The sequence below is a fragment of the Heterocephalus glaber genome, unplaced genomic scaffold (assembly GCF_053883595.1).
Source record: "Heterocephalus glaber isolate CG9 unplaced genomic scaffold, H.glaber_assembly_v1.0 deba00000621, whole genome shotgun sequence".
Classification (NCBI taxonomy): domain Eukaryota; kingdom Metazoa; phylum Chordata; class Mammalia; order Rodentia; family Bathyergidae; genus Heterocephalus; species Heterocephalus glaber.
The window spans coordinates 18,762,923-18,788,755 of record NW_028258153.1 but is presented as its reverse complement, the minus strand read 5'-3'; the positions used below and the strand labels follow the sequence as shown (position 1 = coordinate 18,788,755).

Sequence of the window (25,833 nt, the reverse complement as noted above, 5' to 3'; positions counted from 1 at the left end):
TAACCTCAAAGGTTTGCAGAGATTTAGAAAAGAAGCCTCCTTAAGTAAAAACTACCAAAAGTTTAATAATCAACTACTACATAATCAAAGAAATGGACAGATCAATTTTGAGCATACTTCTCCATACTGTTAATTTCAGAAGCACAAAAATTGATGAAATTCTATTAGTGTTGGCCATTTTTAAGTACTGTGGGCATCAGCTTCTAGTCTCAAAACATTAATTTCTTTTAGAAAAGCAAAGTACAATTTTTGAATATATCTTAAACATTCCTGGATTAGAAACCAAGGAAAACAAATCCAACTCTCTCTCTCTCTATCTCTCACCATTCAATCCCAAAGTGAGATAAGGCAGATGGATTGCCATGAATTTGAGGCCAGCCTGGGCTCCACAGTGAGTTCAAGGCCAGTCTGGACTATACAGTAAGTCCTTGTCTTAAAAAAGAACAACAATCACACAAACACACACACACACCCCCTACATTTAAATAACAAAGCAGGAAAATAACTACCCTGAATTATGAGTTTCCATCAACATCCAGGCAAATGAAATAATGCTAAAAGCAAGCTACTTCACAGCAAGATTTATTAATACATCCAAAAGAAAGATCATTTTGTCACACTATATACAGATAATACATAGTGTTTTATACACATATTACATCAGTTTTTACACAAGAAAAATATACATAAAAATGTAAACCTTTGTATACAAAAACCCTTAAACAAATTAAACAAGGACCAGATAACAAAAGGAGACCAATCCATTATTATTTCATCAAATTTTAAAACAGTAATACAGTACATTCATTGAGATATATATGGAAAATGTGAGCCATCTCTTCTTGTTTAAAGGGAAATTACAAACCAAAAGCCCATAATCTTCCGCATCAGGGACACCACATCCAATGCCACAGACACACCTTTACATCAGATATGGGGGCTCCTATCAAAGTCTGCCCACTTCCTCATCTTTTGCTGTCAAAATTTTAAAAAGTGGCTTCTAGTTTTTGAGCATATAACTAAGCTTGCAGCCACTATTAACAGCAAATAGAAGGTTCTCAGTTTGTAAATTCCCTTTAAGCAGCTTTTTCGCTTTCAATATATTTTAAATGTATGATACATTAAACATACTTGTGTGCCAAAGTGAATGAGAACACTGAAAAGGGGCTTTGAGAACTGCTAGTCCTTGCTACCGTGCAGTTAGTTTGTTAGAAGAGATTTAAAAACTGTCCAATCTGTCCTTCACTGGTTTCAAATAAGCTACCTCACCTTTGATTTCCCACTGCAACTTGGTTTCAAGTTACACTTCATTACTCTAGTTAGTACCACATAACTACCAAGAGGCTTTTTTGTGTTAAAGGCTGCTTCTGATATCAAGTTCCAGCTAAGCTACTCTAAAATCATTCAAACCCCAACCTCTCTATTATGGTCTTCAGGGGTACCCTGACTCCACACACACCCCTGCCCCCAGCATCTTACTGCTTAGGATTGTCCATCTACCTTCCCCTCTCGGAAGTTCTTGAGATGTAATCTGCTGTCAACTCATCACAGTATAAAATAATATATAACAATATATTCTTAACACTCTTGCATTCATTGTGTCAAACTGACACACAAATGAAAAATACCTGAAGCTGTGGGGAATAAGAATTAAATCTACATCAAGGATATGCAACTTAAAGAGTTCTTTAAAAAAAAAAAAAAAAAAAAAAAGATTAGGAACACCTTTAAATAAATGCAAAATGTGTGTAAGAGCTTCAGGATAGAACTGTCTTCTTCCAAAGCTGAATTTTGAACAAGGCAGAATAACAATTAGGTGATATATTTCCCTGCAGCAAGAGAGTACTTAACTTACCCCCAGGCAAAATGATCTCAATGATCATTATTTATTAATGAAAAGAAGAGGCAAAATGGTGAATTGAGTTGATCTAGGAGATGGTAGATGACACACACTAATGGAAATAATAGGATCACTTCATAACTGAAATAACAGGCTGGGGTGTGGTACAACTCCATTTCAGAAAGGAAAACTGAGGCAAGTTCCTCAAGTAAATCTTGTCTCTCATTGGACAGGTGGCATTCAAAAAATGATAGTCTCCCTTTCAGTTAAAGAAACATAATAAAAGGAAAAAGAAGATAAATAAATAATGTGTGGATGTTTCAGATGAGACTTTTAAATTTTTTTAAATAATTTCTGATAATGTATTTTAAATCATTACATACAACTGCCATTGCAGTGACAATTTTCCAGTAGGGGTAGCATTTTGCTAAATGTAAAGGATTGCCATTTAAAACTTATACATGTACATGTGTATATACAGTTCTATCAACATTATTTATATACATATATATCTAGAGCGCAACATTTCATTGCCTTTGAATATCTGTATGTCCACTCCCACAATACATACTAGAGACATACTGTGTGAGCGACATGAAAGTATATGTACACATGCTCCAACATGTATATATACACTTCTACCTGTGTGTGCATAAGAGCTTTAAAGGCACAATATATAGGGATGCAAATTTTCTAGAGAGCTGCAGCAAAGTTAAAACAATGTCACAACTGCAAGAAAAGTCAAAGGAAATATAGCAGAATTCATTAGGCAAGAATGCACTAAAGCAGTTTTATCATAAAATTAATCACAGAACTCAAGAGGCTTACATGGGACTTTGTATGCTTTTCATTAAAATCCAAATGGTAAATTTAAACCACAATGTAAACCAAATTCCTTAAATGACAATTCAATGACAAGTATGTAAATAAACCTAACACTATAAGTAATATCAGTCATAAAATCTGAGAACTTTTTTTTCATTTTCATTTTTATTTTTTTTAGGTACCAGGGATCGAACTTGGGTCCTTGTACTTTCAAGGCAGGCGGCAGAACCACTGAGCTAAATCCCCAGCCCTAAGAGTTTTTTTTTAAAAAAGTAAAATATCCTCAAGTTATCTAGGTAAAAGTTTCAAAATTAGTTTGGTTTTAATATTGGCTCTATGTTTGTTTTTGAGACAAAGATGATGACTACCCAATTCCTACAGATTACCATAGAAAGTATTTTTACAAGTTGTACCTTTCAGAAAATTTCAGAGATTAAAGATCTTTAAAAGAAACAGTTCAGAAGCTTATGAAACATATTTAAGCCGAAAGCTTCTAGCTAGAAAGGTAATAATTAAGAGGGGAAAACACAGTAATTTGTGATAATTTCCCCAAAGTGATGAGAGATTAACTAGAAAGTAGTGAAGAGAAGAATGGTGGGCCCTGTGAGTAGGAACAATTAGGATAAGTATTCATTTATGAGAGCTGTGAAGAAAACTATAATCCAACGGACTTCCATTTTAATATGCTCTGATGACATACTGTAGACCATTGCCTCCTCTGGCTTACAGAATAACCCAGAATTTTCCATAGACAAAAGGCTGTTTACCTATTATACACACACATTTTTTAGGGAAATATATGTATATAGCTTTATCTATACACACACATATACATACGTGTATATATAGATTTATACAAATGTATAAATAAACGATACTTTTCAATCTTTCCATTGACAAGGCAAGTTCACATTCAGCAAAGTGCCACCACATCCCATATACACATCTCTGTACAGATATACACAAAAGGGTCTGTTTTCACCCTGCAATCAAAGGGAATTTATTGTAATAAATCCCATTAACCAGCAACTGAAGGGAGAAATGGCACCATTACAAACTCCCTTCTTTCATTTGCATGCTTATGTACAAGAAATATGCAGATTTTTAAAAATCCAAAAGCAAGAATGAATGAAACCAAGAGATGCTACAAAAATATAACTGTAAGAAAGAACATATTAAGTTTCCTAGGTCTTCTAAGATGAAGGAAAGGAAGCCTCAAAGACAACTACAAATTCAGATTTATTATCAGAAGTCATTTTGAAATATTTCCAAGTACATGGGTTTTTATTTTTTAAATACTAAAAATGTGACTGGAACATTTAACTCTAGTTTTTAATATTTTACATCACAAGATTACTCCAGTAAAGAATATATAGCAAAATAATAACTTAAAATTCAAACTATAGAAATGTATTTTTAAAAAATTCCACATGAATCAGTAAAAGTCAAGAGTAGCACAATTTTTCCAAAAGATGAGCACAGGAGCACTCTAACCTCGTTACTAAGGGCACAGCTAAACAAAAATTTTAAAAATGTTTTGGAAATAGCTGAAATCATCCTACCTTTGAAATATGCATGGTGAAATGATCCCATCAATTCCTAAAACAAAGCAGCCCCTTTATATAATTTTTCATAAACCCCCATAATTTCTCTTAACTTCACCAAGAAAAGATAATCAATAATATCTTATAAGTGAGAAATGAAAAAAAAATCTATTATTAACATAAGAAAGCTCAACAGATCTCTGGTCCCGTCACCCCACTAAACACAGCTCCTGTCTGAGTCTGTCTATCTTTCCCTCTCATTTTTATGTTCAAAAGTGAGAGGTTGGTCTTAGAATCTGCTGTTTTTTATGTCACTTTAAAAACATAAGTTAATACAAAGGTTAAAATAAAATGCACATGATATCAGAGCTAGCCTTTGAACATAACATGATGAAGAATTTGGTGTATTTATACAACAGAGACAATGAGACAGTAACTCTAATACCCTCAACTACATAAATCATAATTTACAATACATTCGGTTACCTTTCTGTATTTTTATATAAGCACACATTCATCTCTCTCACACATATGCCCCCAATGTATATTTTTGCATGTGTGTAAAAAACACAGACATAAACACACACACAAGAAATTTAATTGTATTTTTAAGTCACAGTGGGAATTCCTTGGTGAGGAGGGATAAAAAAGTTCCTGAATAAGACACTGAGAACATCTATTATTTTCTCTATTTTTACTTCCCAACTTACAGAATAAACTGTAAATCAAAGAACAAATCAATAGGAAATAAAAGAGGTCTTAAAAACTTAGTTCACAAATTCCAGCTACAGTAGTTGGGAGTTTTACTTGATCTATGTATTTCTATTTACCCTGTAACTAAGCTTCTAGCCATCTTAAGTGTAAACCACAGATGATTCACTAAGAACATGATTCTCAACAGTTCTATGAACAATAATAAATGGTCTAAAAGGTGTTCTACATTTTGAGGCCCCAGGATACCCTTTTGTTTTATATATCTGCAAGGTAGCAAAGGATAGCTATACACCTTGACACGGCAGAGATCCAGTGTAAAAAGGTGCTTCACTAGTTTGTTTTGTCAAAAAAAAAAAAAAAGCTCATATATAATTTTTAGCTATTAAACACATAGCAACATAATTCATTACACTCAATACAGCTTTAGTATAAAACTTATAATTTATGAGGTGATGTTAATAGCATAAATTAATATACCTTTTCTCTTAAAATCTACAATAAGTATTCTGAAAGCTCATTGGGGAAGGAAATTTTTAAATAAAAGTTTTAAAGCTGTGTGCGATGGGAAAGGAGTCTACATATGCTGAAGCTGATGAGAGCCTGAAGTAGAAAGGAAAAGGTCCTAGGTTAGACACGTGGGCTGCGAAACCAAATGTTTTCTTTCTTGCACTCTCTTCAATGATGGGTCACCTTTAGTTTCTTTTAAAACTATTCTTATTTTTAAAACTGCCCTAATTTCCGCAAGGAATCCCTGAGACGTACTCAATACTATAACAGTGAAAAGAACGATTACTGTGAGAAGAACAGACTCAACCCTTCCAAACAGATGAAGACAATGTCACCATGTGTCAACTTTTCCATCATGGCAGCACTATCCATTAGAGCCAACTGCACCTTAAGGGTGCAGGTGGAAGCCATTTCAGGGCCAATCAGTCTACTCCCCAGTAAAAGAAATGGTGTGGCACTGAGTTGCACTGGGGGCTTCTGCCCTGCATGCTGAATCACTTTCCATGGGAAACTTTGGGTGCACAGAGAGCTTAAACAAAGAAACAAAAATAATGGGAAAACAAGTGAAGGAAGAGGATTCTATTACTCTTCGGCCAAGATCACACAGTCATACTTCAGTCCTGGGAGCTGGCAGAGGCGAGTAGGGAGAAGGGAGGAGGAAAAGCTGTGCTGCCCAACGTCGCTCACTCAGAGATAAACACACTGCCCTCTTACAAGACTGTTTTTCAGAATAAACTTCAGATCACCCAAACTCTGCTCTTCAACTTTCCAAACATTCCAAATTAGGGAACACAAGGTGAAGAAAATCATACCAAATTTACTTTCTCTGAAATGCCCCATCTCCCCTGATTAGTTCTGTCACAATGCAAAAAAAAAAAAAAAAAAAACAGGGGCCGGGGATGTAGCTCAGTGGGGCCGCGCCTGCCTTGCAAGCGCAAGGTCCTGAGTTCAATCCCTGGTACCCCCTCAAAAAAAAAAAAGAAAAGGAAAGGAAAGGAAAGCAAAGCAAAGCTAACAAAAAATAAAGCCTGGAACTAAAAAGGAAAAGCCTCCCTAAGTCTGACCAACTAGTGTACCACTGCTGACACTGGTTATTAGAAGAGATGTATCTGTGTTTCCTAACTCACTGCCAGGGGAAAAGGTGTAACCAATATGTGCATATGTTCTTCGCTGAAACTTGTTACAAATCATTTGAAAGATAGCATTTAAAATGTTGCTTTAATCTACTAAATATGATTTTGGTTCCCTTTAGAATATGATACAGGAAAGGGCATGAGATTACAAAGGCCAAGATGTTAAGAAATCATTACAGTTTTACTTTTCTATAGAATACCAGTGAAGATTTGGTTATTTTCAATTTATTAAGAAGGAAAAAAAATCTACATGTATTCATGAATATATATATATCCCACAAAATATATGTTTTTTAGAAAAAAATCCTTAGAACAATCAAGTATTGGTAAAGAAATGAAGACTGTTCAGTATGAGGAAATTTCTTTCAAGGAATCCTCTCAATTGCCTCATTAACCTGGGGAGTTCTGCTGACCATTTAGCAGATCATTCTGTTAAGATTATTCAATATGTACCAGAATAATGAAATTTTAAAAGAAAGCTAAAAAGAAAGATGACATAACTGAAAAGTACACACCCAAAACAATTTTAATGAATTTCAAACCTATTAAGTAATTACTTTAGTTTTAATACCTCATCTTTTTGTAATACCAATCCACAACAACCTTAAAACTAAGTTAAAGAAGAAGAGCAGTGTTGCCTTACGCAGGCATTGCTGCTAAAGCCTACAATGTCCCCCATACCTGATGCAAGGCACAGGAAGGACTGCAGGACCAATGAGCTGACAATAAAGGATTGACAACGTGGACTCAAATTCTAATGCAAATTATCAACAGTTCGAACTACAGGTCCACAGAAATCTAACTTTTTCCTGTGAAAGGAAATGGTACGGACAGGGCACTGTGTGGTGGCGCAGACACGGTTTCCTCCCAGACACTGCAGACTGGGACCGGGACTGCAGGTGAACACTTAACAAGGAAAAGCTTTAGTGTTAGTTAGTCACAGAGAATGACCTAACCTTCAGTTGAGAGATTAATCAGAAATAAATCTTATAAACAGTTATTTGGCAAAAATAAAGTATTAGCTTTCTTTAGCCTTAAACCACAAAAGATGGTAACACCAAATTTTAAGAAAAATAAAATTTAAAATAATCGCTTTCCAACTTGTTCTCCATACCTATTATTGGCTTCTCACTAAATTATAATCTTCTCATAGAGGGACACTAGACATACCACACTGCCTGCCAACATGAAATTACTCAGGAAGTCATTTATAAAGCAGGTATATCGCACATGGTAGGTCTACTACAGAAAATAATCCTTTGCTGTATAAGCTATGCGACAATAAGTAGAAAATTTTTTCCATTGCATAGTCTGTAACTTGGTGGGTTAAATGTAATTGCTATTTACTATCCTGAATTGTTTACTAGCTACATAACCTACCCAGATGTGAAAACCGCTAAGCCATTTTGACAGAGGAAAAAAAATGTGTCATGTGCTTTTATTAAGTAATATTAACAGTTAAAGGAGAGAAACCCCCATCTTTCCAGCAGATGCTATAAATCACAGTCAGTGAATAACAGGTCCTCAGAGCACAGAATGAATGAATCCATTAACTGCAGCAACTTTGAAAATTAAGTCACAGTACATAATCTAACTGGCCTTTATAAATGGTCCCGGAGAACTGCAGAAACAGTGAAACTTTTTTGTCATATTTCTTCATGTGTTAAACACTAGAGTAAGAGCTACGTTTTACCTAATTAGGAACTTATGTAAGATCTGTTTCTGATTCCAGTACTGCCTTGTGATAACATAAGTGCCATTTTAAAAGACATCAATTTTTATAATTTTGGAGTAAAGGATACTTCATTCTCTGTACACTTACAGCAAACCTACTATTAATAGATTAGAATTGCTCCAGTAAGTAATAGAAAAATGTAACGGATATCTCTGGGCTTATAGATGTTCTTCTTTCTTCTAAACAAGAGACTCACAGAAACAGTAAAGCAAAGCAAAGTGAAAGCTTGGATATTTATTTTGAAGTAGATGAAAAGAGGAAAAGTGTTTCTGTTAATTATTCAACCCTACACTGCTACCTTCTAAAAGTGCCCTTTCCTAGGCTACTACCAGGGGCGACTAAACAAAGTGAACATACTGAACGTTTTTGGTGTGAAGCTGTAACTGGCAACATTCCCGATCATTTCATGCCTCCTTGCTAGAAAGCAGAGAAGGGCTTTTATTTATTTATTTGGTACCAGGGATTGAACTCAGGACCTTGTGCTTGCAAGGCAGGCAGCGGAACCACTGAGCTAAATCCCCGGCCCTAGAAGGGCTTTTAATTGGACATAAAACAGAACACTGCAAACAACACAAGTGCAACTTACTGCAAACTCAGTTCTGACAGCTGAAGAATTTGACACAAGGGACAAATAGCCAGAAAAAGTTAAAATCAACTACCATGACACCCTTCACTGTCAAAAGACTGATAAGGAAGTCCATGTGCTGCTCTGCTACAACCTTTCATTATTATTCAACAGAGACAAAACAAAACCACCGGGAATGCGGTTCTCTAGTGATGGTTATGATGGGATGTGAAAATAGCTTAGCAAACTAAATGACACTTTTGAGCAGAGGTAACTACTCATCATCATTTCATTACAGTGCACTAAAGTAAAAAAGCTTACTGACATAGGTTCACAGGTGAGAAGTATTCAAATTATCTGCTCTCACCACTCAGAATAGAAATTTATGGTGGTACCAAATATAATTTTGCTTTGTGACATAATTTATAATTTAGAAATTTCTCAATCTGCAAAAGAGACAAAGCTATTAAAAATAAATCTTCCAATCAATAAACATGATTCTTTAAAAAAAAGTAAATATATTACAAACATATTTTTGGCCCCCCAAAAAAACTTCAATAAATACAAAACAGGGCATATCATGATTTCATACAGGCATGTGACATTTCCCCCCATAAGCTCAGGCACATGGTATCTGCATAATGCCTGCTGATCACCATCATTCTTTTAAAAAGCAGAGAAAGAAAAGCTTTCAAAAGAAAGGTCTGGTTAGAACTAGCACGGCATGAAAATACATACAGGAAGTAGGAAAATACATCAAATTTTTACTTATTAGGAAAGAAGGAAGATGAAATGCTCCCCGATGAATGGGTTATTGTACTACATCATTAATACATATGCTCTCTCTACTTTTCTTTTAAAATATATATGTGTAAATTAGAGTGGACTCAGGTATACATAGCCAATGGTATTAAGGGAAAATGAAACTTCGCAGCAAAAGTAAAGATGCCTTTAAAATCTAGATCCACCCTCCTGGGAGAGCTGGAGGGAAAGGCAGGCAAGAAGAAACATCACATACTCATTTCATAGTTACCAACTTACTAAACTACCCAATGTGACTTTTAACCCTAAAATTCTGGTACTTTAAAAGAATTTCCCCAACCTATTTCCAAATTTACTTAAACTTAAGTACTTAAATTATTTTAAAAGTACCAAACACAGGTACAATTTATGTCTAATTTCCACATTCTGCTTTGAAACAAACTTTAAAATGTGTATCCTTCAGATATTACACATCACTTCACAACCGGTACACTGATTCTACAAGCGTCTTCAACATTTTACAAATCTTACCAAAGAATCACTACTGTAAACATGAAAAATTCAAAGCAAAAGATGGACCAAGGAGTTCACAGATTTCATCTTTCAGATCTATCTCACCTATTCTGCCTTTTCATGTCAAAACAGTTCCTTCAATTACATCCTGCAAATGTATTCCATGAGCAAGGGACTTCAAACAAATGTACATCTGAAAAGGGCAAAGTGACCGCCCCATGGCCACTCCAGGAAAACTTTCCATGACATCCCATTGCTGACACGATTTCTGCTTTTTGTGTCCTGTTTCTTCATGAACCAACACTTAACAGAAAAAGGCTGTGCTGTTCACACGACCAGGCCATCCACCTCTCTATTCAGGAAATTTTAGTTAACTCAATGGAACAGAAGGACCAACATTACTAGGGTGCGAGACATAGCAAAGGAAAAGAGCATTCTATTCACCATAGGGGGTTAAAAAACAAACAACCAGACGGCTACTTCCTGCACTGCACAAAACATACATATGGGTGCACACACATTCACAGGTGGTCAATGATACTGTTTCCTTTGTAGCCAACCATGATCATGAGTACGAATGACATCCTGGCCTCATCATGGTGGCTGGCAGTTGGTGTTAAGTCAGAACCTTGACCTACCTGTCCGCACACCTATTACTTCCTACACAGGAACCCAATGAATCATTCTGCCTAGACTCACTATGTAGAAACCTGGCTGGAGAATGGAAAGCATTGATCTGGATACTAGCAAATAGTAAAGGGCACTGGTAATCTGAGGTATCTTCCACTTCTAGGACTTGCTGCTCAAAATCAATCCTCTCCAGTCACTGTTCTGAACCACCAGGAAATGGCCAGGCCGCTGGGCCTGCCAAAGGGAAGGAGCACCAGTGCCAAGGAGCACGTGTGAACACTGAGGCAGGCCTGCTCATGGCCACCTGCTGGACTGGGAAGGCAGCGCCCCCTAATCCCCGTCTTTGACTTGGAAATCTCTGTAGGAAAGGGGAGAGGGGTGCTAAAGAGGAAACAAAGAAAACCTGGGTTCCCGCTTGCCTGGAGACACAGACGTGCTCAGTTAGGAGAAGGGAAGGGAGAGGATGCATTATTGGTACTTGTAGCTGTGGCACCTGTCACTGTGAAGCCTGTAGGGGGGGCTATGGAGCTGTGGCTTGGTTGCAGGTCCTTGGGGATGCCACTGTGAGCACTCAGCTGGTGGCCGAAGGCTGCGCTGAACTGAGGGAGCTGCTGCTTGGGAGAGGTGGAGGCCATGAGTTCCGCAGAAGGCCCCATGCCACTGAAGCTGGTCTGGGGCAACCCCGGGAGCACGCTGGAGCTGCTGGGGGTTGCGGTGGCGAAGGCAGGCTGTGTGGTCTCTGAGTTCGAGGTGGTGGGAGGTGTGGAGAGGGAAGTGGAGAGAAGATGTCCGTCTGCGCCGAGAAGGTTGCTGAATGGAGAGGGCTCACCGAGGTTGACGGGGAGGTTCCCCCAGTGAGTTCTGGGGTTTACCACTCCTCCAAGTGGCACCTCAAGTTGTGTGGGGAGCAAGTGCTGTGCCATGATGGGCATCTCTGCTGAAAAGGTAGCTGCCATATTATCACCAGAGTAAGATGTTGTGTGGGGCGAGGTGATATGGTCACTGTAGGGAGACGGCACGTGCTCACTATCATAATGGCTTCCGTGGGGCGAGGAGTGTGAATGGTCACTGCTGTATTGCTGTCGTGAGGTGATCAGGTCGTCTGCCTTGCTCAGCAGCTGGGCAGGATGTGGCCTCTGAGAGGCATGGCTGCCATCGTGGACTCCATGAAACTGTCCTGGGAAGGCTCGCTCCCCGAGTGCACTCTGGCTGATCAGAGTGGCAGAAGTAAGGCCAACGTTGGCTGGGGCAGAGAACTGCCCCTGGATCTGCCCTGCCAGGGGTGTAGGTGGGTTAGACAAGGTAGCAGAACGGAGCAGGTTTTCATCCAGATCTAAACTAGAAAAATTATCAGGTACTATACGCCCGTTCAATAGCTCCCCTAGGTCCGTGTTCACTTCTCGGCTCAAAGAATGGATTCCTGAAGCTCCAGTGCCCGTGGAAAACACCCCTATTCCTCTATCTGACAGCTCCTGGACGGACACACCATCTGACTGGGAAAGGACCCCAATGGTACTCAGGCACTCAAGAGAAGTGACGGCCTGCAAGGCCCGCTCAAGCTCCTCGGCCTCTTCGCTCATCGGGAGGAGGTCTCCATTCTTCCCTGAGTCAAGAAAAGGCATCAAGAATCAGCAGAGTGCATATCTGCCTACAGTACAATAGCCACACATTTGAACTATTTTAATTAATATTCTATTGAAAGAGATGCCCTCCTGAAAAGAGAAATTTCTAAGAATTACCTTGGAAGGAGAAAGCAAAATATTAATTTATAAAAAATCTGAAACATCAGCTGTCTTGAAACTTGAACCACTATCTTCAGTTTATTCGTAATATTCTCAAAAGCTATCTTATCAACTGGGCATGGTGGTGCAGGCCTGTAATCTCAACTACTCAGGAGCCTGAGGCAGGATGATCACAAGTTCAAAACCAGCCTGGGCAACTTGGCAAGACCTTGTCTCAAGGCTCCGGTAACTGCCCAAAACAAAGCAAAACAAAAACCATTTCATTAAGTTCTTAGGAACCCTCTGGATTACCAATTTAAAACCTATAATGACCACGTGATCATACATGTTTTAGCTAAAATCATATTTAGGTCATTAAAACAGAAAGCAAGGCTGTGTAGAACAGGTGCACCTTGCTTGACCTATTGATGCCTACATTCTTCCAGCTGGGGAAGACTAGAACAGAGAAATTCATGTGTATATTTTATAGTACAGCATTAAGCACTTAGTTCATTAAGCGCTTACTTTTCATTGCTTGACTCACTAATCCTTCTCATTCCTTCCCAATTTTTCAGCCCACAAACATACTTCAATTTCAGTTTCAATATTTTTTTTTCTGGTACTGGGGATTGAACTCCGGTCCTTACACTTGCGAGGCAGGCAGTGGAACCACTGAGCTAAATCCCTGGCCCTCAGTTTCAATATTTTAAAAATCTATTGTTAGGAATTGATTAATCACCATGGAAATATCCAATTTTTAGTAGCAAAAAAAAAAAAAAAAATTCCAAGAGTGCAAAAGATATCCCTTGAAACCACTGGGACAGAGGAAACTTTGTTTTGGGAGAGTACATTTCAGTTGAAGGACAAGGGTGGATAGTAAAATTAGGGCAGGCTCTTTTTTCCTCCAATACTGGGCACTGAACCCATGCTATTCACATCTTATACCACTGATCTGCATACTCAGCCCTTTATTAAATTAGGAAACAGTTCTAAAAGACTTTGATAAACTTATATTTTACATACCCTTTTTTAATATAAACTACAGTAAAATTATTCATTTTAAAGGAACGAAGTTATAGATCTCACCATCAAAGTATTAAGCATATAATTTGGCTAAATAAATTATACAGTCTTCACTTCTGCAAAGGGTAAAATAACTTTAGGAGTCATAAATAAATAAATATATATATCTACCTCTACAGTGAAAAACATGTTATATGAAGATGAACATTTCAGACACCTTCCCCAAAACGATTTCCCTTCTTATGAACTCATTCTTCAAACCAGTTTCCTTCATCAAAATATGGACCATACCTTCAAAAAAATCAAAATCCTGTAGGTCATCAGGTAGCCTGGGCAGGACATCAGAGAAGTCCTCCTGGTTCAGTTCCAAGTCGTGTGGAATGTCGCTGATCTCATTGGCAATATCATCTGGCAACTCATCAGCACTCAGCTCTGGGGTGGATGGGCTCCTGGAAGACAGTGTGGTTGATCCTGGGGCCATAATCTCCACACCAGTGTCACCAAGACAAGTTCATCCAACAAGAAAAGAAGCTAATGTCTGTTAGGGTTCTTATACTCAACACAACCATGGGAAATTATAATAGAAAACATCTCCTTCCTATGATAAGGAAATTTGAGAGGAGACACATTTCAAAAAAGACCTGGTCACAATCAGTCATGTATTTCTGCAATCTGTATCAATGACTGAAGTAAGACAATCCACACTAGATGGTAGTTTTGCTTTATATTAATAGAATGAATCACAATTTGGTCTATCAAGTATATGTTAATGCATTTTAGTAGAATTTCAAATCTGGTTAAAATAATAATTTTTAAAATGAAATAAACAGGTAAAATTAAAATGCTTAGCTGAAACAGAAGCCATCTGGTCAAAATGCTTAAGTCTCATAAAACTAATAACATATCACATTTCTTATGAAATATTCATTGGAACACATGGAATTCATTTTAAAACAGAAACATCCGAGAATATACAATTACGTTCTCATTTTAGCATCTTCTCACTTTGCCACAGTCAAAGTTTTGATACTGGTAGGATGTGTAAACAAGACTACAAAGAGAACTATGGGCTGATCGACTGAATGGCTAGGATACCCACGCCATGGCAGACTGAGAACAATCAGGAAACACAAGGAAAAGCAAGGCTCGCGCCCCACTGACCGGATGTGAGGGGCCTCCACTGGCAGTGAGATGCTGGTGGGCATGCTGAGGTTCCCCTGGGGGACCGCAGGGGGAATGGGCTTCTGGGGTCGACGAGGTCCACGCCGTCTCTTTTTCTTATGTTTTTTGGTAAGTGCAGGAGGCTTGGTTTTTTTCCTGGGTTTCCTCTGCTGCTGGTGCTGAACTTTACGAGAGTTATCTCCTCTCAAGAAATTATCCTTTGGAGTAAATAAAAAAGTTCTTTTAACTGAGATTATCCACTGATCAACACTTACCCTTCTGCCCTCCTGGTTTGTAACTGTACAGTAAGGTGGCCACAGATAAAAACATTCTATGCATTTTAACCACTTAACAGTTTGCCCCAAGCATTACTTGGGCAGCACATTTGTTTACATACTGACTACCCTGTGTTTCGCTTGGGCAGATGTCATTTCATCCTGTCATTTCTTGTTTGCACAAGATACACTTGTAACATCTGTTTATTTGTTTTACATTGATTATTTTTTTGCATACTTTTTATTTAGAACATTGTATTCAATTTTGATGTTTGTTTCTAGTGAAATATAGTAAGTTCTGGTTATTTTCTTTTACTAATTTATTTGTGAAAAATAACCTACAGTCTATAAAAACTCTTATCATAAGTACATTAGATATAATTTTGATGCTCCTCCAAAACTCAGCTATATTCTTTTACAATATAAAATGGACATGTTTGGGACACAGACTGAACGGGAAGAAATGCCAAAAGATGTGCAAAAGAAAAAACTGAAAAAGAGAGAAATGTTAGTGTATCAGAGAGAAAAAGTCTGTGTTATTTCAACGGAAAGACAAAAAAAGTGATCTTATTGTCAAATATTCATAATACAGAAATGATAGAGTTTGAAAGAAATGAAACTAAAAGATTCCAATAGTGGTCAATGATTATAATAATTCTATGGGTGGTGCTGACAGAGTTGACCAATATCTAACAAGCTACCCTGTAATCAAAGTGCAAAGAAAAGGGCCGGGAATTTAGCTCAGTGGTTCTGGCACCTGCCTCGCAAGCACAAGGTCCCGAGTTTAATCCCCAGTACCAAAAAGAAAAACAGTCAAAATGCAAGGAAAAAATATTATTATAAAATATTTATGCACCTTCTGGACCAAACAATATGGAACTCATTTGTTATTTATTCAAACCAAGGAGGTGCAAAAAGTCACTTATAACTTAGATTAGGTCTAACAGACCAACTAATTGAAAAATATGGGATAGCAAAACACCAAACGAGACATCCATCATCGACGTCCTCACCATTATGTTTAGCAGGTAGACATGTTATTGAAATTATACCACCCACAGAAGAAAAGGGAAGGCCAACATGACAGTGTAAAGTGTGTTATTCAAAGGAAGGCAGTAATGCAAAAAGAATTCAGAGAGACTAGATACTACTGTCCAGATTGTAACACTGTTCTGTGTATTTAATGTTTTAAGATATAACAGAGAAAAATTATTGAATAAATTTGATAAAATTGCCATTTTAATATCTTCTATTATATAAAAATTAACAAAAAGCTATGCAATTTTTGGTCACCATGTATTTAAATAACTGGACTGGTAAGTAGTTTAAAAACTAAGCCAGGCATGGCAGTGCATGCATGTAATCTCATCATTTGGGAGGCTGAGGCAGGAGACTGCATGGGTTTGAGGCCAGCTCAGGCTATACAGTGAGTTCACAGTCCGACTGAACTACATAGTGAGACTCTGTGTCAAAAAAATAAACAAACAAATGAAAAAGCAAAACAAACCTAAAAGGATTTTCAAAGTTTTTACCATAAAAGATGATAAGTGTTTGAGGAGATAAGTTTAACCTGATTTAAACATTATGCATTATATATATGTAATGAAAGATCAAATGTTATCCCATTAATATGTGCAATTTTTATGTTTTTGTAAGGTCTGGGATCTGTAGACAAGAAAATACTCTAGAAGCCCCCTTAGGTCTTCTAGCTAATCCTGACTAGAAGGAGTTAAAAAAAATTTTACCAGAAAAATTCCCTTGGGAAATAGGTCAAGGATGAGATTAGAGAGAGAGAAAAACCAAATAAAAGAAGGGCACTAAATGGCCTTGGGACTTACACCAAAAGACCCAAGAGCTGACAGGCAGGACACAGAGAGAAAGCCAAGTGTACAAACAATAAGCCTCCCCCACCTCCAATACAATATAGGGGAAGGAAGGGGGGGCAACTAACTTTAAGGCACTGTGTATTCACACCTATGTATTAACATATACACTTTTACACATGTATATTCACTCTAGAGTCACTATATTATTCACTCTAGGGTCATGATAAAAGTACAATAGATATTCACATACTCACTAGCTCTAAGCTAACCATGAATAAGGTACCCCTTGCCAATGAGCTGCCCACTCCAAAGACAAGGCCTTAAAAGGTAGGTCAAAGACAAGCAAACAGACAAAAAGAAGCTGCGTATACCACTGGAAGAAATGCCGGTATACAGAGGTGCCCCAAAGCCAATTCCATTTTGGCACACTGCGGGGGGCGGGGGGGGATTCCTCTCTGACTCCTACCCCCTATAAAAGCAGCTGAGAACAAAGGCCCAGGGTCCTCCACCTTTCCACAGCCCCCTATCCTGATTCTTATGAGAGTAGCTATCTATCTTTTCCTTTCTCCCCCTTCCTTTTCCTCTTTACAAATAGTGTCTTCCTTTCATTAAACTTTGTTCCTCTAATATTTTATTGAGGCTGAATTTACGTTCCCAGCAGGCTGCTCACACAGCAGAGCAGCAGTCTTCGTCCCCCAGATGTGACACATTTGGTTCCCTGACCAGGAGCAGATGTGACATTTTCTCGTGCCAGTTAAAACAAATTTAATTTTTAAAAAACTAGATTATCCAAAAAAAACCTAACACTCTTTAAAAAAATTGTTCTCTTAATATTCTATATAATACCTAAAACACTCAAACTGTATTTATTTATTATTTTGGGGGGGGATACTGGGGATAGAACTCTGGACCTTGTGCTTTCGAGGCAGGTGCAGTGCCACTGAGATAACTCCCCAGCCCTCTCAAACTGTATTTAATAAAGGATCAAAAAATCATTTAATTCCCACTGATTCAACTCATTATGCATTTTAAAAACATCCTAAGTGCTATAGCACAAGAAAAAATTTAATTTGTAGTCTGTAAGAACTCTCCTTCAGGCAAAACACAAATAAAAATATACATAAATACAGTATACAAAATTAAGCCATGACAATATAAACACCTCTCAAAGGTACACAAAAAGAAAATTACTTGTAGTTTTGTGCGATTAAAGGATAAATGAGATATTAAGTGGTGAATGAAACAACACAAAGGAGAAAAATAGCAAAGAACTGGGCCTGCCTGCTATTTAGGGTATAATGGGGGATAAAATACAAAAGTAAGCTGTATAGAAGTTCAGGCGGAGAGGATGTATGGCTCTGAATATCCTGTTAAAAGTTTTAAACTTTATTTAACAGGCAGTGCAGAGCTATTTGCTTTTTTTTATTTCTGTGGTTCTGGGGATAGAACCCAGCCCTTCAGATCCAAGAGCTCCACTGATGTGGTGAGGATATCTGCGGGTACCACTAGGTGATACAGAGCACACAGCAAAAGAAGCTGATTCAGAAGAGAAGATAAGAATTCCGTGTGGCTCACATACAGTCTGAGATAGGCAGATGCCTAGGGAGCTAGGCGAAAGCTGTAGAAAGGAATGGAAATGCAGACAGGGAAATCCATGACACAAGGAACTGATGTGAGCAGAGAGATAATGTAAAGAGAAAGGTCAATGAACACACAGGTGTACAGACCTAAGAATGGGACTGATGCCTTATAAATGAGACCCCAGAGATGTCTGCGGCTCCCTCTCTACCACACAAGGATACAAGGAGGCTGGCAGGGTGCAACACAGAGGGGAGCCTCACCAGAGCCCAACCATACTGCCACCGTCTTTGAACTTCTGGCCCCTGGAACTGAGAAATACATTTCTGTTTTTTATAAGTTTTGCAGTCTGAGGCACTGAGATATAGCCCCTGGAACTAAGACACCATAGTTCATCAATTCCTGGAAGAACATTTTCTTATCTCTGTAATTGGGAAGGATTTTATAATCACTGTGTCTTACTGTGGCTGTCAGTCAGGTGATGGTCATTATAGTTGGCACTGCCTGCACAGATGCTCAGACTTAGCTACAGTTTTCATGCTGGCATCATTTGAATGAAGATGTGTGCACTATTAGCACAATTTGAGGGAAAACTTGTGTATGTAGAAAGGTACAAAGAGCAGGAAAGTATATTACTGATATTAGTGAAGCAGGTACTCATAGTGAAGAACTGACTACACTCCTTTTTAATAAATGCAAAACAACAACCAAGTGAGAAAAGAAAACAACCACAAAGTGATAATCTGGCTTTCACATATCCAGTAGTAACAGAAGAGATTAGGAGTGACACAGACTTAGATAAAAAATCCACATCTACCCTGGCTGTGGTGGCCTACACCTGTGATCCCAGCTACCTAGGAGGCTGAAGCAGGATAACTACAAGTTTAATCACAGCTGAGGTAACTTAGCAAGCCAATTTCAAAATAGAAAATAAAAGCGCTGGGAGGTAGCTCAGCGCAAAGGCCCTGGGTTCAATACCGAGTACCACAGGGCAGTAGGGACGAACCCATGTCTAAGTAAGTAAGTTTGTTTGTTTATTGGTACCGGGGATTGAACTCAGGACCCTGCGCTTGTGAGGCAGGCGCTGGAACCACTGAGCTAAATCCCTGGCCCCTAAGTAAGTATTTTTGTTTTTGTTTTTGGCACGGGGGATTGAACTCAGGTCCTTGCGCTTGGGCAGCAGGCGGTGAAACCACTGAGCTAAATCCCTGGCCCCTAAGTAAGTTTTCAAAAGGCTCTTTTAATAAATATAAAACAAAAATTCTAAGTAATATAAAAACCTTGTATATTGGCAACATCTTTTCTTTCTTGATGGTATATAAAACAGTAATTTTTACAACTGATAGAATCTTTGATCCCATGAATTCAGCAATAACTTTAAATAAAAAGCTCATAACAATAGATTTGAAGACTAATAACTATCACAAAGCAAATAAATTAAAAACAGAAAAGTAAAAAATTAATGCATAAATTCGAGAAACCTAAAAGAAGTACAATCCCACTTAAATATCTGAATGCAAACATAATTATAGACTCATGTCACAAATACAAAACTGATCAACTGACTGATAGACAGATGCAATTCAACAAGTGATTTAACTCTCCACCAGTGCGCTTGGCTTCCACCTCAGGCTTCCCCACAGCACCAGTGCAGGGCTCTGCAGGAGGATGTCCAGCAGCTCTAGCTCCAGAGGTAACAACCAACTCGAAGGTACCCCTGGAACAGGCTCCTGCTCAAGTATACTAGGCCGATCCCCAGAGCCTTGTGACATTCTTAGCACCGTGTCAGATACTCCACATAAACTCCCCAGGACAGACACTTTGCCTTGATCCCCTCACCCAGCAACCACTCCCCGGAAGCTTTCCCAGCGCTGGCAGTTCACCTACCTAGCATTAATGAGTCCCCAAACACTACTCACTCCCACTCCCAACTTTCTACCTCTACAGCAGGACAAACTACTCTCTTAATTGCCACCTGTACAGGACCTGCTGCAACACCACATTATGCCTGCTAGACTGTGCTAGAGCCTCTTCTGTCAATGGGTATCCCATCCAGTGGTTGAGTTTCATTCAGAATCTTCACCTTTCCCAGCCATGTGCTTAAACATGAATTTACTCAACAATTACATACTGTACTGACCATCCTCTGTCCTAAGTACTAAGGATATAGCAACAAACAAAAATGTCTGCCCTTGTAAAGTTTACATTCTAATAGAATAGTCAATAAACAGACAAAATAAATAATTATGTTAAGCAAATAAATATTAGGAAGAAAAAAAGAGCAAGAAGCTAAAAACTGACAGAGCACCAAGGAGGTAGATGACTTCTTTGATGAGGGATTATCTGGTCAAAAACTTGAATTAAATGGAGTTGTGAAGCATGCAGAAATCTGGGACAAGAGCATTGCAGAAAAACAGAGAAGAGCAAAGCCCCTGAGGTGTACCAGAAAAACAGTAGAAGACCAACACTGCTGGAAGTCCAGGAAGGGAAGATGCAGGGAGATGGAGCTGAGGAGGTAGCCCCGATCAGAAAGTGCCTCTTAGGCCATGATAAGAATTTCAGATTTGAGGGCATGCTGGCACACGCTTGTAATCCCAGCACTCAAGAGGCTGAGGCAGGAGGATTACCATCAGTTCAAGGCTATCCTGGGCTACACAGTGAGTTCAAGGCCAGCCTGATCTACATAGCAAGACCCTGTCTCAAAAAACAAAACAAAACTCAGATTTGACTCTAGATGTGATGGGGAGCCATTAGAAAAGCTCAATCACGGAATGAAAGTGATTAGATGTCTATTTTAAAAGGTCTGCTCTAAAGGCTACAATGCTGCATGATTCCACTGATGTAACATTGCAGAAAATGCAAAATTACAAGGACTGAAAACAGACCAGTGGAGATGGAGTAAAGTTGACTACAAAAGAATGCAGGAAGCTGATGGGACCATTGTATATCTTGATTATGGGGAGGGTTACACAATGTCATGCATTTGTCAGACCTCACAGAACTGTGAACCAAAAAGACTGAATTAACTCAAACAAAGTGCAGCACACACAGAGCCCACTCTGGCTGTTATGTGAACACACTTGTTTGTGTGTGCAAAAGGATAGGTATATCTGGATGTGGTGGTACATGCCTATAATATCAGCACTCAGGAGGCTGTGGCAGGAGGATTGCCTTGAGTTTGAGGCCAACCTGGGCTACAGAGCAAGACCCTGTCCCAAAAACAAACAAAAAAAGGATGGGTATACAAGAAGAAGGAAGATCAATCAGGATCCTGGCTATTACAATAATCAGGCAAAGATAATGGTAACATGTTACAAGTATTTGTTGCGGTCTCTTAAGTAATTTTTAACCTAAAGCAGAAATAGCTCAAACAAGTATCAGATTCTGTAACTGCCTTCATTCTCATATTCTCTCTGACTCTCTGTCTGAGGTTTGTTTTTGTTTGTAGTATTGGGGACTGAACCTGGGGCCCGAACCTTGTGCATGCTGGGCAAGCACTCTCACACTAAGTTACACCTTTGGCTCTTTTTCTTTTTTTCCTGGTACTGGGGATTGAACTCAGGACCTTGCACTTGCAAGGCAGGCACAGCAAAACTGAGCTAAATCCCCAGGCCTGGCTCTTTTACTTTGAGACAGGGTCTCACTGAGTTGCCCAGGCTGCCCTGGGACTTTCAGTTCTGCCTCAGCCTCCCAAGTAGTTAGATCACAGGCATGCATCACCACACTGGGTTGAGAAAATCATCTTCAAAAATTTGTATTATGAATACTTTTTAGAAAGCTATTAATTCATTTATACTATATTTTTAATTTTATATCACTATATAAAATATATTCTCATTTTCTGACTTAGGTTTGTTTCAATAAATTTGCCTATGTAGGAATATTTAACTAGCCAAAAAAAATAATAAATTGCTTTGAATTTCTTCAAAAGCAGTTTATATAGTTGTTATATAATTTTTAAAATTCACTCAAATTATTAAAACAGATTCTACAATACAGCTTCCCTATTTAACATTTTCCTACTTTTAGAACTATGCTGGAATTGCAGAACTTTAACATCAGAATAAATAACTGGCATCCTTTAAGGGGCTGAGGGCTTCAAGGCCCACATTACCAAGGGCCTGGGAATTAACCAAACCCACAGCAGTGGTTCAAAAAGCCTTACAAAAATTATTCCTCATCCATGACAAAGCTTCTATAGGATAAATAATGCCTATATTTAAAATATTTTAAAATGAAAATGGGAACGGGCCAGGGATTTAGCTCAGTGGCACTGCATCTGCCTCGCTAGTGCAAGGTCCTGAGTTCGATCCCTGGCACCAAAAAAAAAGAAGAAGAAGAAGAAAATGGGAACATAAATTCAACAGTATGTATATGTAGTCTGTAGTATTCAAATTTTTCAAAACACATGGCTCACAGAGGAAACTAAAAGCACTGGGGCTGTTGGTGAAGCAGCAGTGAATGACACCCATCGAAGCAGAGGTCCAGGATGAGCCATCAGCTTGTTTAGACATTCAGCTAATAACAAAGCCCAATGCCTGCTCTGTTACCCAGGAAACTGCAGAGTGCTTACAGAGGGCAGGAAGTGGCTTGTTCAACTTTTTGGTACATAAAGTACCCAGCACAATAACTGGCAGTAACTGATGGATGGGAATAATTATAAAGGAACATTTTTGTTGTTTTTTGAACTGCTGGGATAAACCAACATTCACCATACTTTTTTTTAGCACATCTCATAAGACATGATGTATGCAGAAGAAGAAGTACAGAATAGGAAAAGATAATAAATAAAACAATCTTAGCTCAGTAACTATAGACTGAGTATTCCTTATCTGAAATGCTTAGGGACTAGAGGCGTTTCAGGCTTTGGGATTTTCAAATTTTGGAAAACGTGAACAGAATTTACTGAAGAGTATCCTTATTTCAGAATTCTGAAATGTGACATGGAATGGCACACTGTCCTTCGTCACAAAACATTTCTCACTGCAGACAGCCATCAAGGGTTAACTCACCATTTTTTTGGCATGTTCTTCACACAGCGGTGTCTGGTGTGTGATGTCAAACACAGGCACCGAGCACTGCTGCCCATCTGCAAACCTGGCGGTGCAGCTGGAGAAGAGCTGCTGGGAGCGGTTCGAGAGGATGTCTGGGGTGTGAGTCAGGGCTGAAATACACTGCAGCGCTTCTCAATTTCTCACTCTCTATATAACATGTTACTTCCCCTGGTTGTGTTTAGTAAGTACGCATTTTATCATCTACAAAAGTCAAAGTGCTAACGGCTGAGCTCAGTGTCCTGCTCCATCAGAGGAAGCTTCTGGAAAAACCCTTGGCAAGTGGGCTCCTGACACAGCCTCTCTAACGGCTACTAGGAACCCACCTCTGTTACTTGGAGAAGCATGATCACTTCCTAACAGATTAACTCCTAAAACTTTCACTGTAACAAACTTTTTAAAAGACAATGTTCTGCTTATGATCCTCATCAAGGAGAATAAAAATGTAAAGATATTAAAAACACATCTGTCCAAAGTTTAGTATTTCATTTTGCATTTCCAACACCAAACTCAAATTCACAATTTATGAAAAAAGAGACATTTAAATCAAACTTTTACTTAAAATGGGAACAACAGTTTTCCATCATCAACATTTTGGAGCATTCTTGTGCCCTTAGCTACTACTATATTGCTGTAACATTTACTTTCTGGAGTAGGACTGTAGCTCAGTGGTAGAAGTGCTTATTAGCAAGTGCCAGGCCCCCATTTGGTTTTCCAGCATCAAAAGACACATCAATCAATCAATCAATTGATTCATCAATCAAGCAATGAAAAAAAGTTTATTTTCTATTTTTTTTTTTTTGGTACTAGAGATCAAACTCAGTACCATGCGGTTGTGAGGCAGGCGCAGTGCCACTGAGCTAAATCCCCAGCCCTTACTGTCTACCTATTAAGGAAGTATCTTTGGGTTCTTTATAGTATACAGTATTTGTAAAACCTTTATTATATAGAAACTGCTGCTGTGCTTGCTTCGGCAGCACATATATATAGAAACTGCTGCTGAAAAGGCTATGAAAATACAGTTTCAAGAACAGAAAGGAGGGCAAAACTCAAGAGTGCAAAGAGTACATAATTGCTATCACATAAATTTAAAAAATATTTAATAAAACTGTTAGTAATAAATTTCATCATGAGCCTGAAGCTCCTAAGTTTTCCTGAAGTGTATCTTAAGGTACCTTCTTTCCTAGCCAGTGACATTTGAGAGCTTTCTTTCTTTGTTTTTTTCTCTCTTGGATTTTTGAGATAGGGTCTCACTATGCACCTCAGGCTAGCTTTGAACTCACGAGATCCTCCTGCCTCAGCATCTCAGGTGCTGGGATTACAGGTGTGGCACCATGCCTGACTTGTTATCTTTATTTCAAACGAGCACTGCACTCACTATAAAAAGCAACTTAATACTATAGCATAAGGCACAGTGCAAAACCTTGTAACTTAGAAGAATAAAAACAGATTTTAAACACTATGCTTTGAACTGGGGATGTAGCTCAACAGCACAGCGCCTGCTTGATGAGCGCAAGGTCCTGAGTTCGGTCCTCGGTGCCAAAAAAAACCAGCCCAAAATAAAACCACCATGCTTTGATTTTTCCATCGATAATTGTTATAGTTTCTTCTTTCAAGCTATGTGAAATCACAGTTCTATTAATAAAATAATTAAAACCTTTTTGGTTACAATCTGCTTTTTGAAACAATTTTGTTTACTTTGTTTTGATTCATACCTTTTAGACTCAAATAGATTCTGAACTTAAAAACAACTAGAAATTGGCTCCCAGTTCTGCCTGAAAGAGAATAATGCCACTTATACATTCCTAGTTCCTTCCTTTCCCAGCTCAATGTGATGAGAATGAAAAGTGAAAGAAAACTTTTTAAAGATTACAATGATAAAGGCAAGAAAAAAAATACTCAGAAGACTTCATGAAAATTTGAGCTACATGAAATTTACTTCAAACATTATGATTTCAAAGTCATTTCCTTCCTTGATTTAGAAATGAAGTACAGTTATCTCCAGCAGTAGAGCATTACCAGGCCCTGTGTTCAATCCCCAGAAACACTGGCGCGCATGTGCACACACACACACACACACACACACGCGCACACGCACATGGGTACAGAGCCCATGCTGATCAAAGGATACGCTGGAAACAGTGTCTGGTGAACGGAAGGGCTCTGTTTGTACACTGCTCACCCTTCGTGGCTCCGCTGCAAGCTGCGGGTTCTAACTCCTTCAACTTGGTCTGGCTTATGCTAGGGAAGAAAAAAACACAAAGTCAGTTGTTGAAAAAAACACAAAGTTAGTCGTTAAAAAAATGCTTTAAGAGTCCAAAGTAATCTTTCAACATTACTCCACTACTCCAGTTATTACAATGCAAATATGAGTTAAAGAAAGAGCAGGCATTACAATTGGCCAATGTGTTATTCCTTTAATCTATTGAT

At 38.4% G+C, this 25,833-nt stretch overlaps 1 protein-coding gene across 19 annotated transcripts in view; it reads right to left on the bottom strand.

Annotated features, from left to right (window-relative positions):
* Window positions 1–566: 566 nt before the first annotated feature.
* Window positions 567–25,833, bottom strand: part of Ino80d (INO80 complex subunit D) — an 87,706-nt gene continuing 62,439 nt past the window's right edge. For all 19 annotated transcript variants that reach the window (XM_087206247.1, XM_087206250.1, XM_087206256.1 and 16 more), the window contains 5 exons: window positions 25,535–25,644; window positions 23,365–23,498; window positions 14,674–14,891; window positions 13,804–13,961; window positions 567–12,371 (listed from right to left, as the gene is read on the bottom strand). In XM_087206247.1, the coding sequence (XP_087062373.1) occupies window positions 11,206–12,371; window positions 13,804–13,961; window positions 14,674–14,891; window positions 23,365–23,498; window positions 25,535–25,644 (1,786 nt within the window). In that variant the 3' untranslated portion in view covers window positions 567–11,205. The remainder of the gene's footprint in view (window positions 12,372–13,803; window positions 13,962–14,673; window positions 14,892–23,364; window positions 23,499–25,534; window positions 25,645–25,833) is intronic.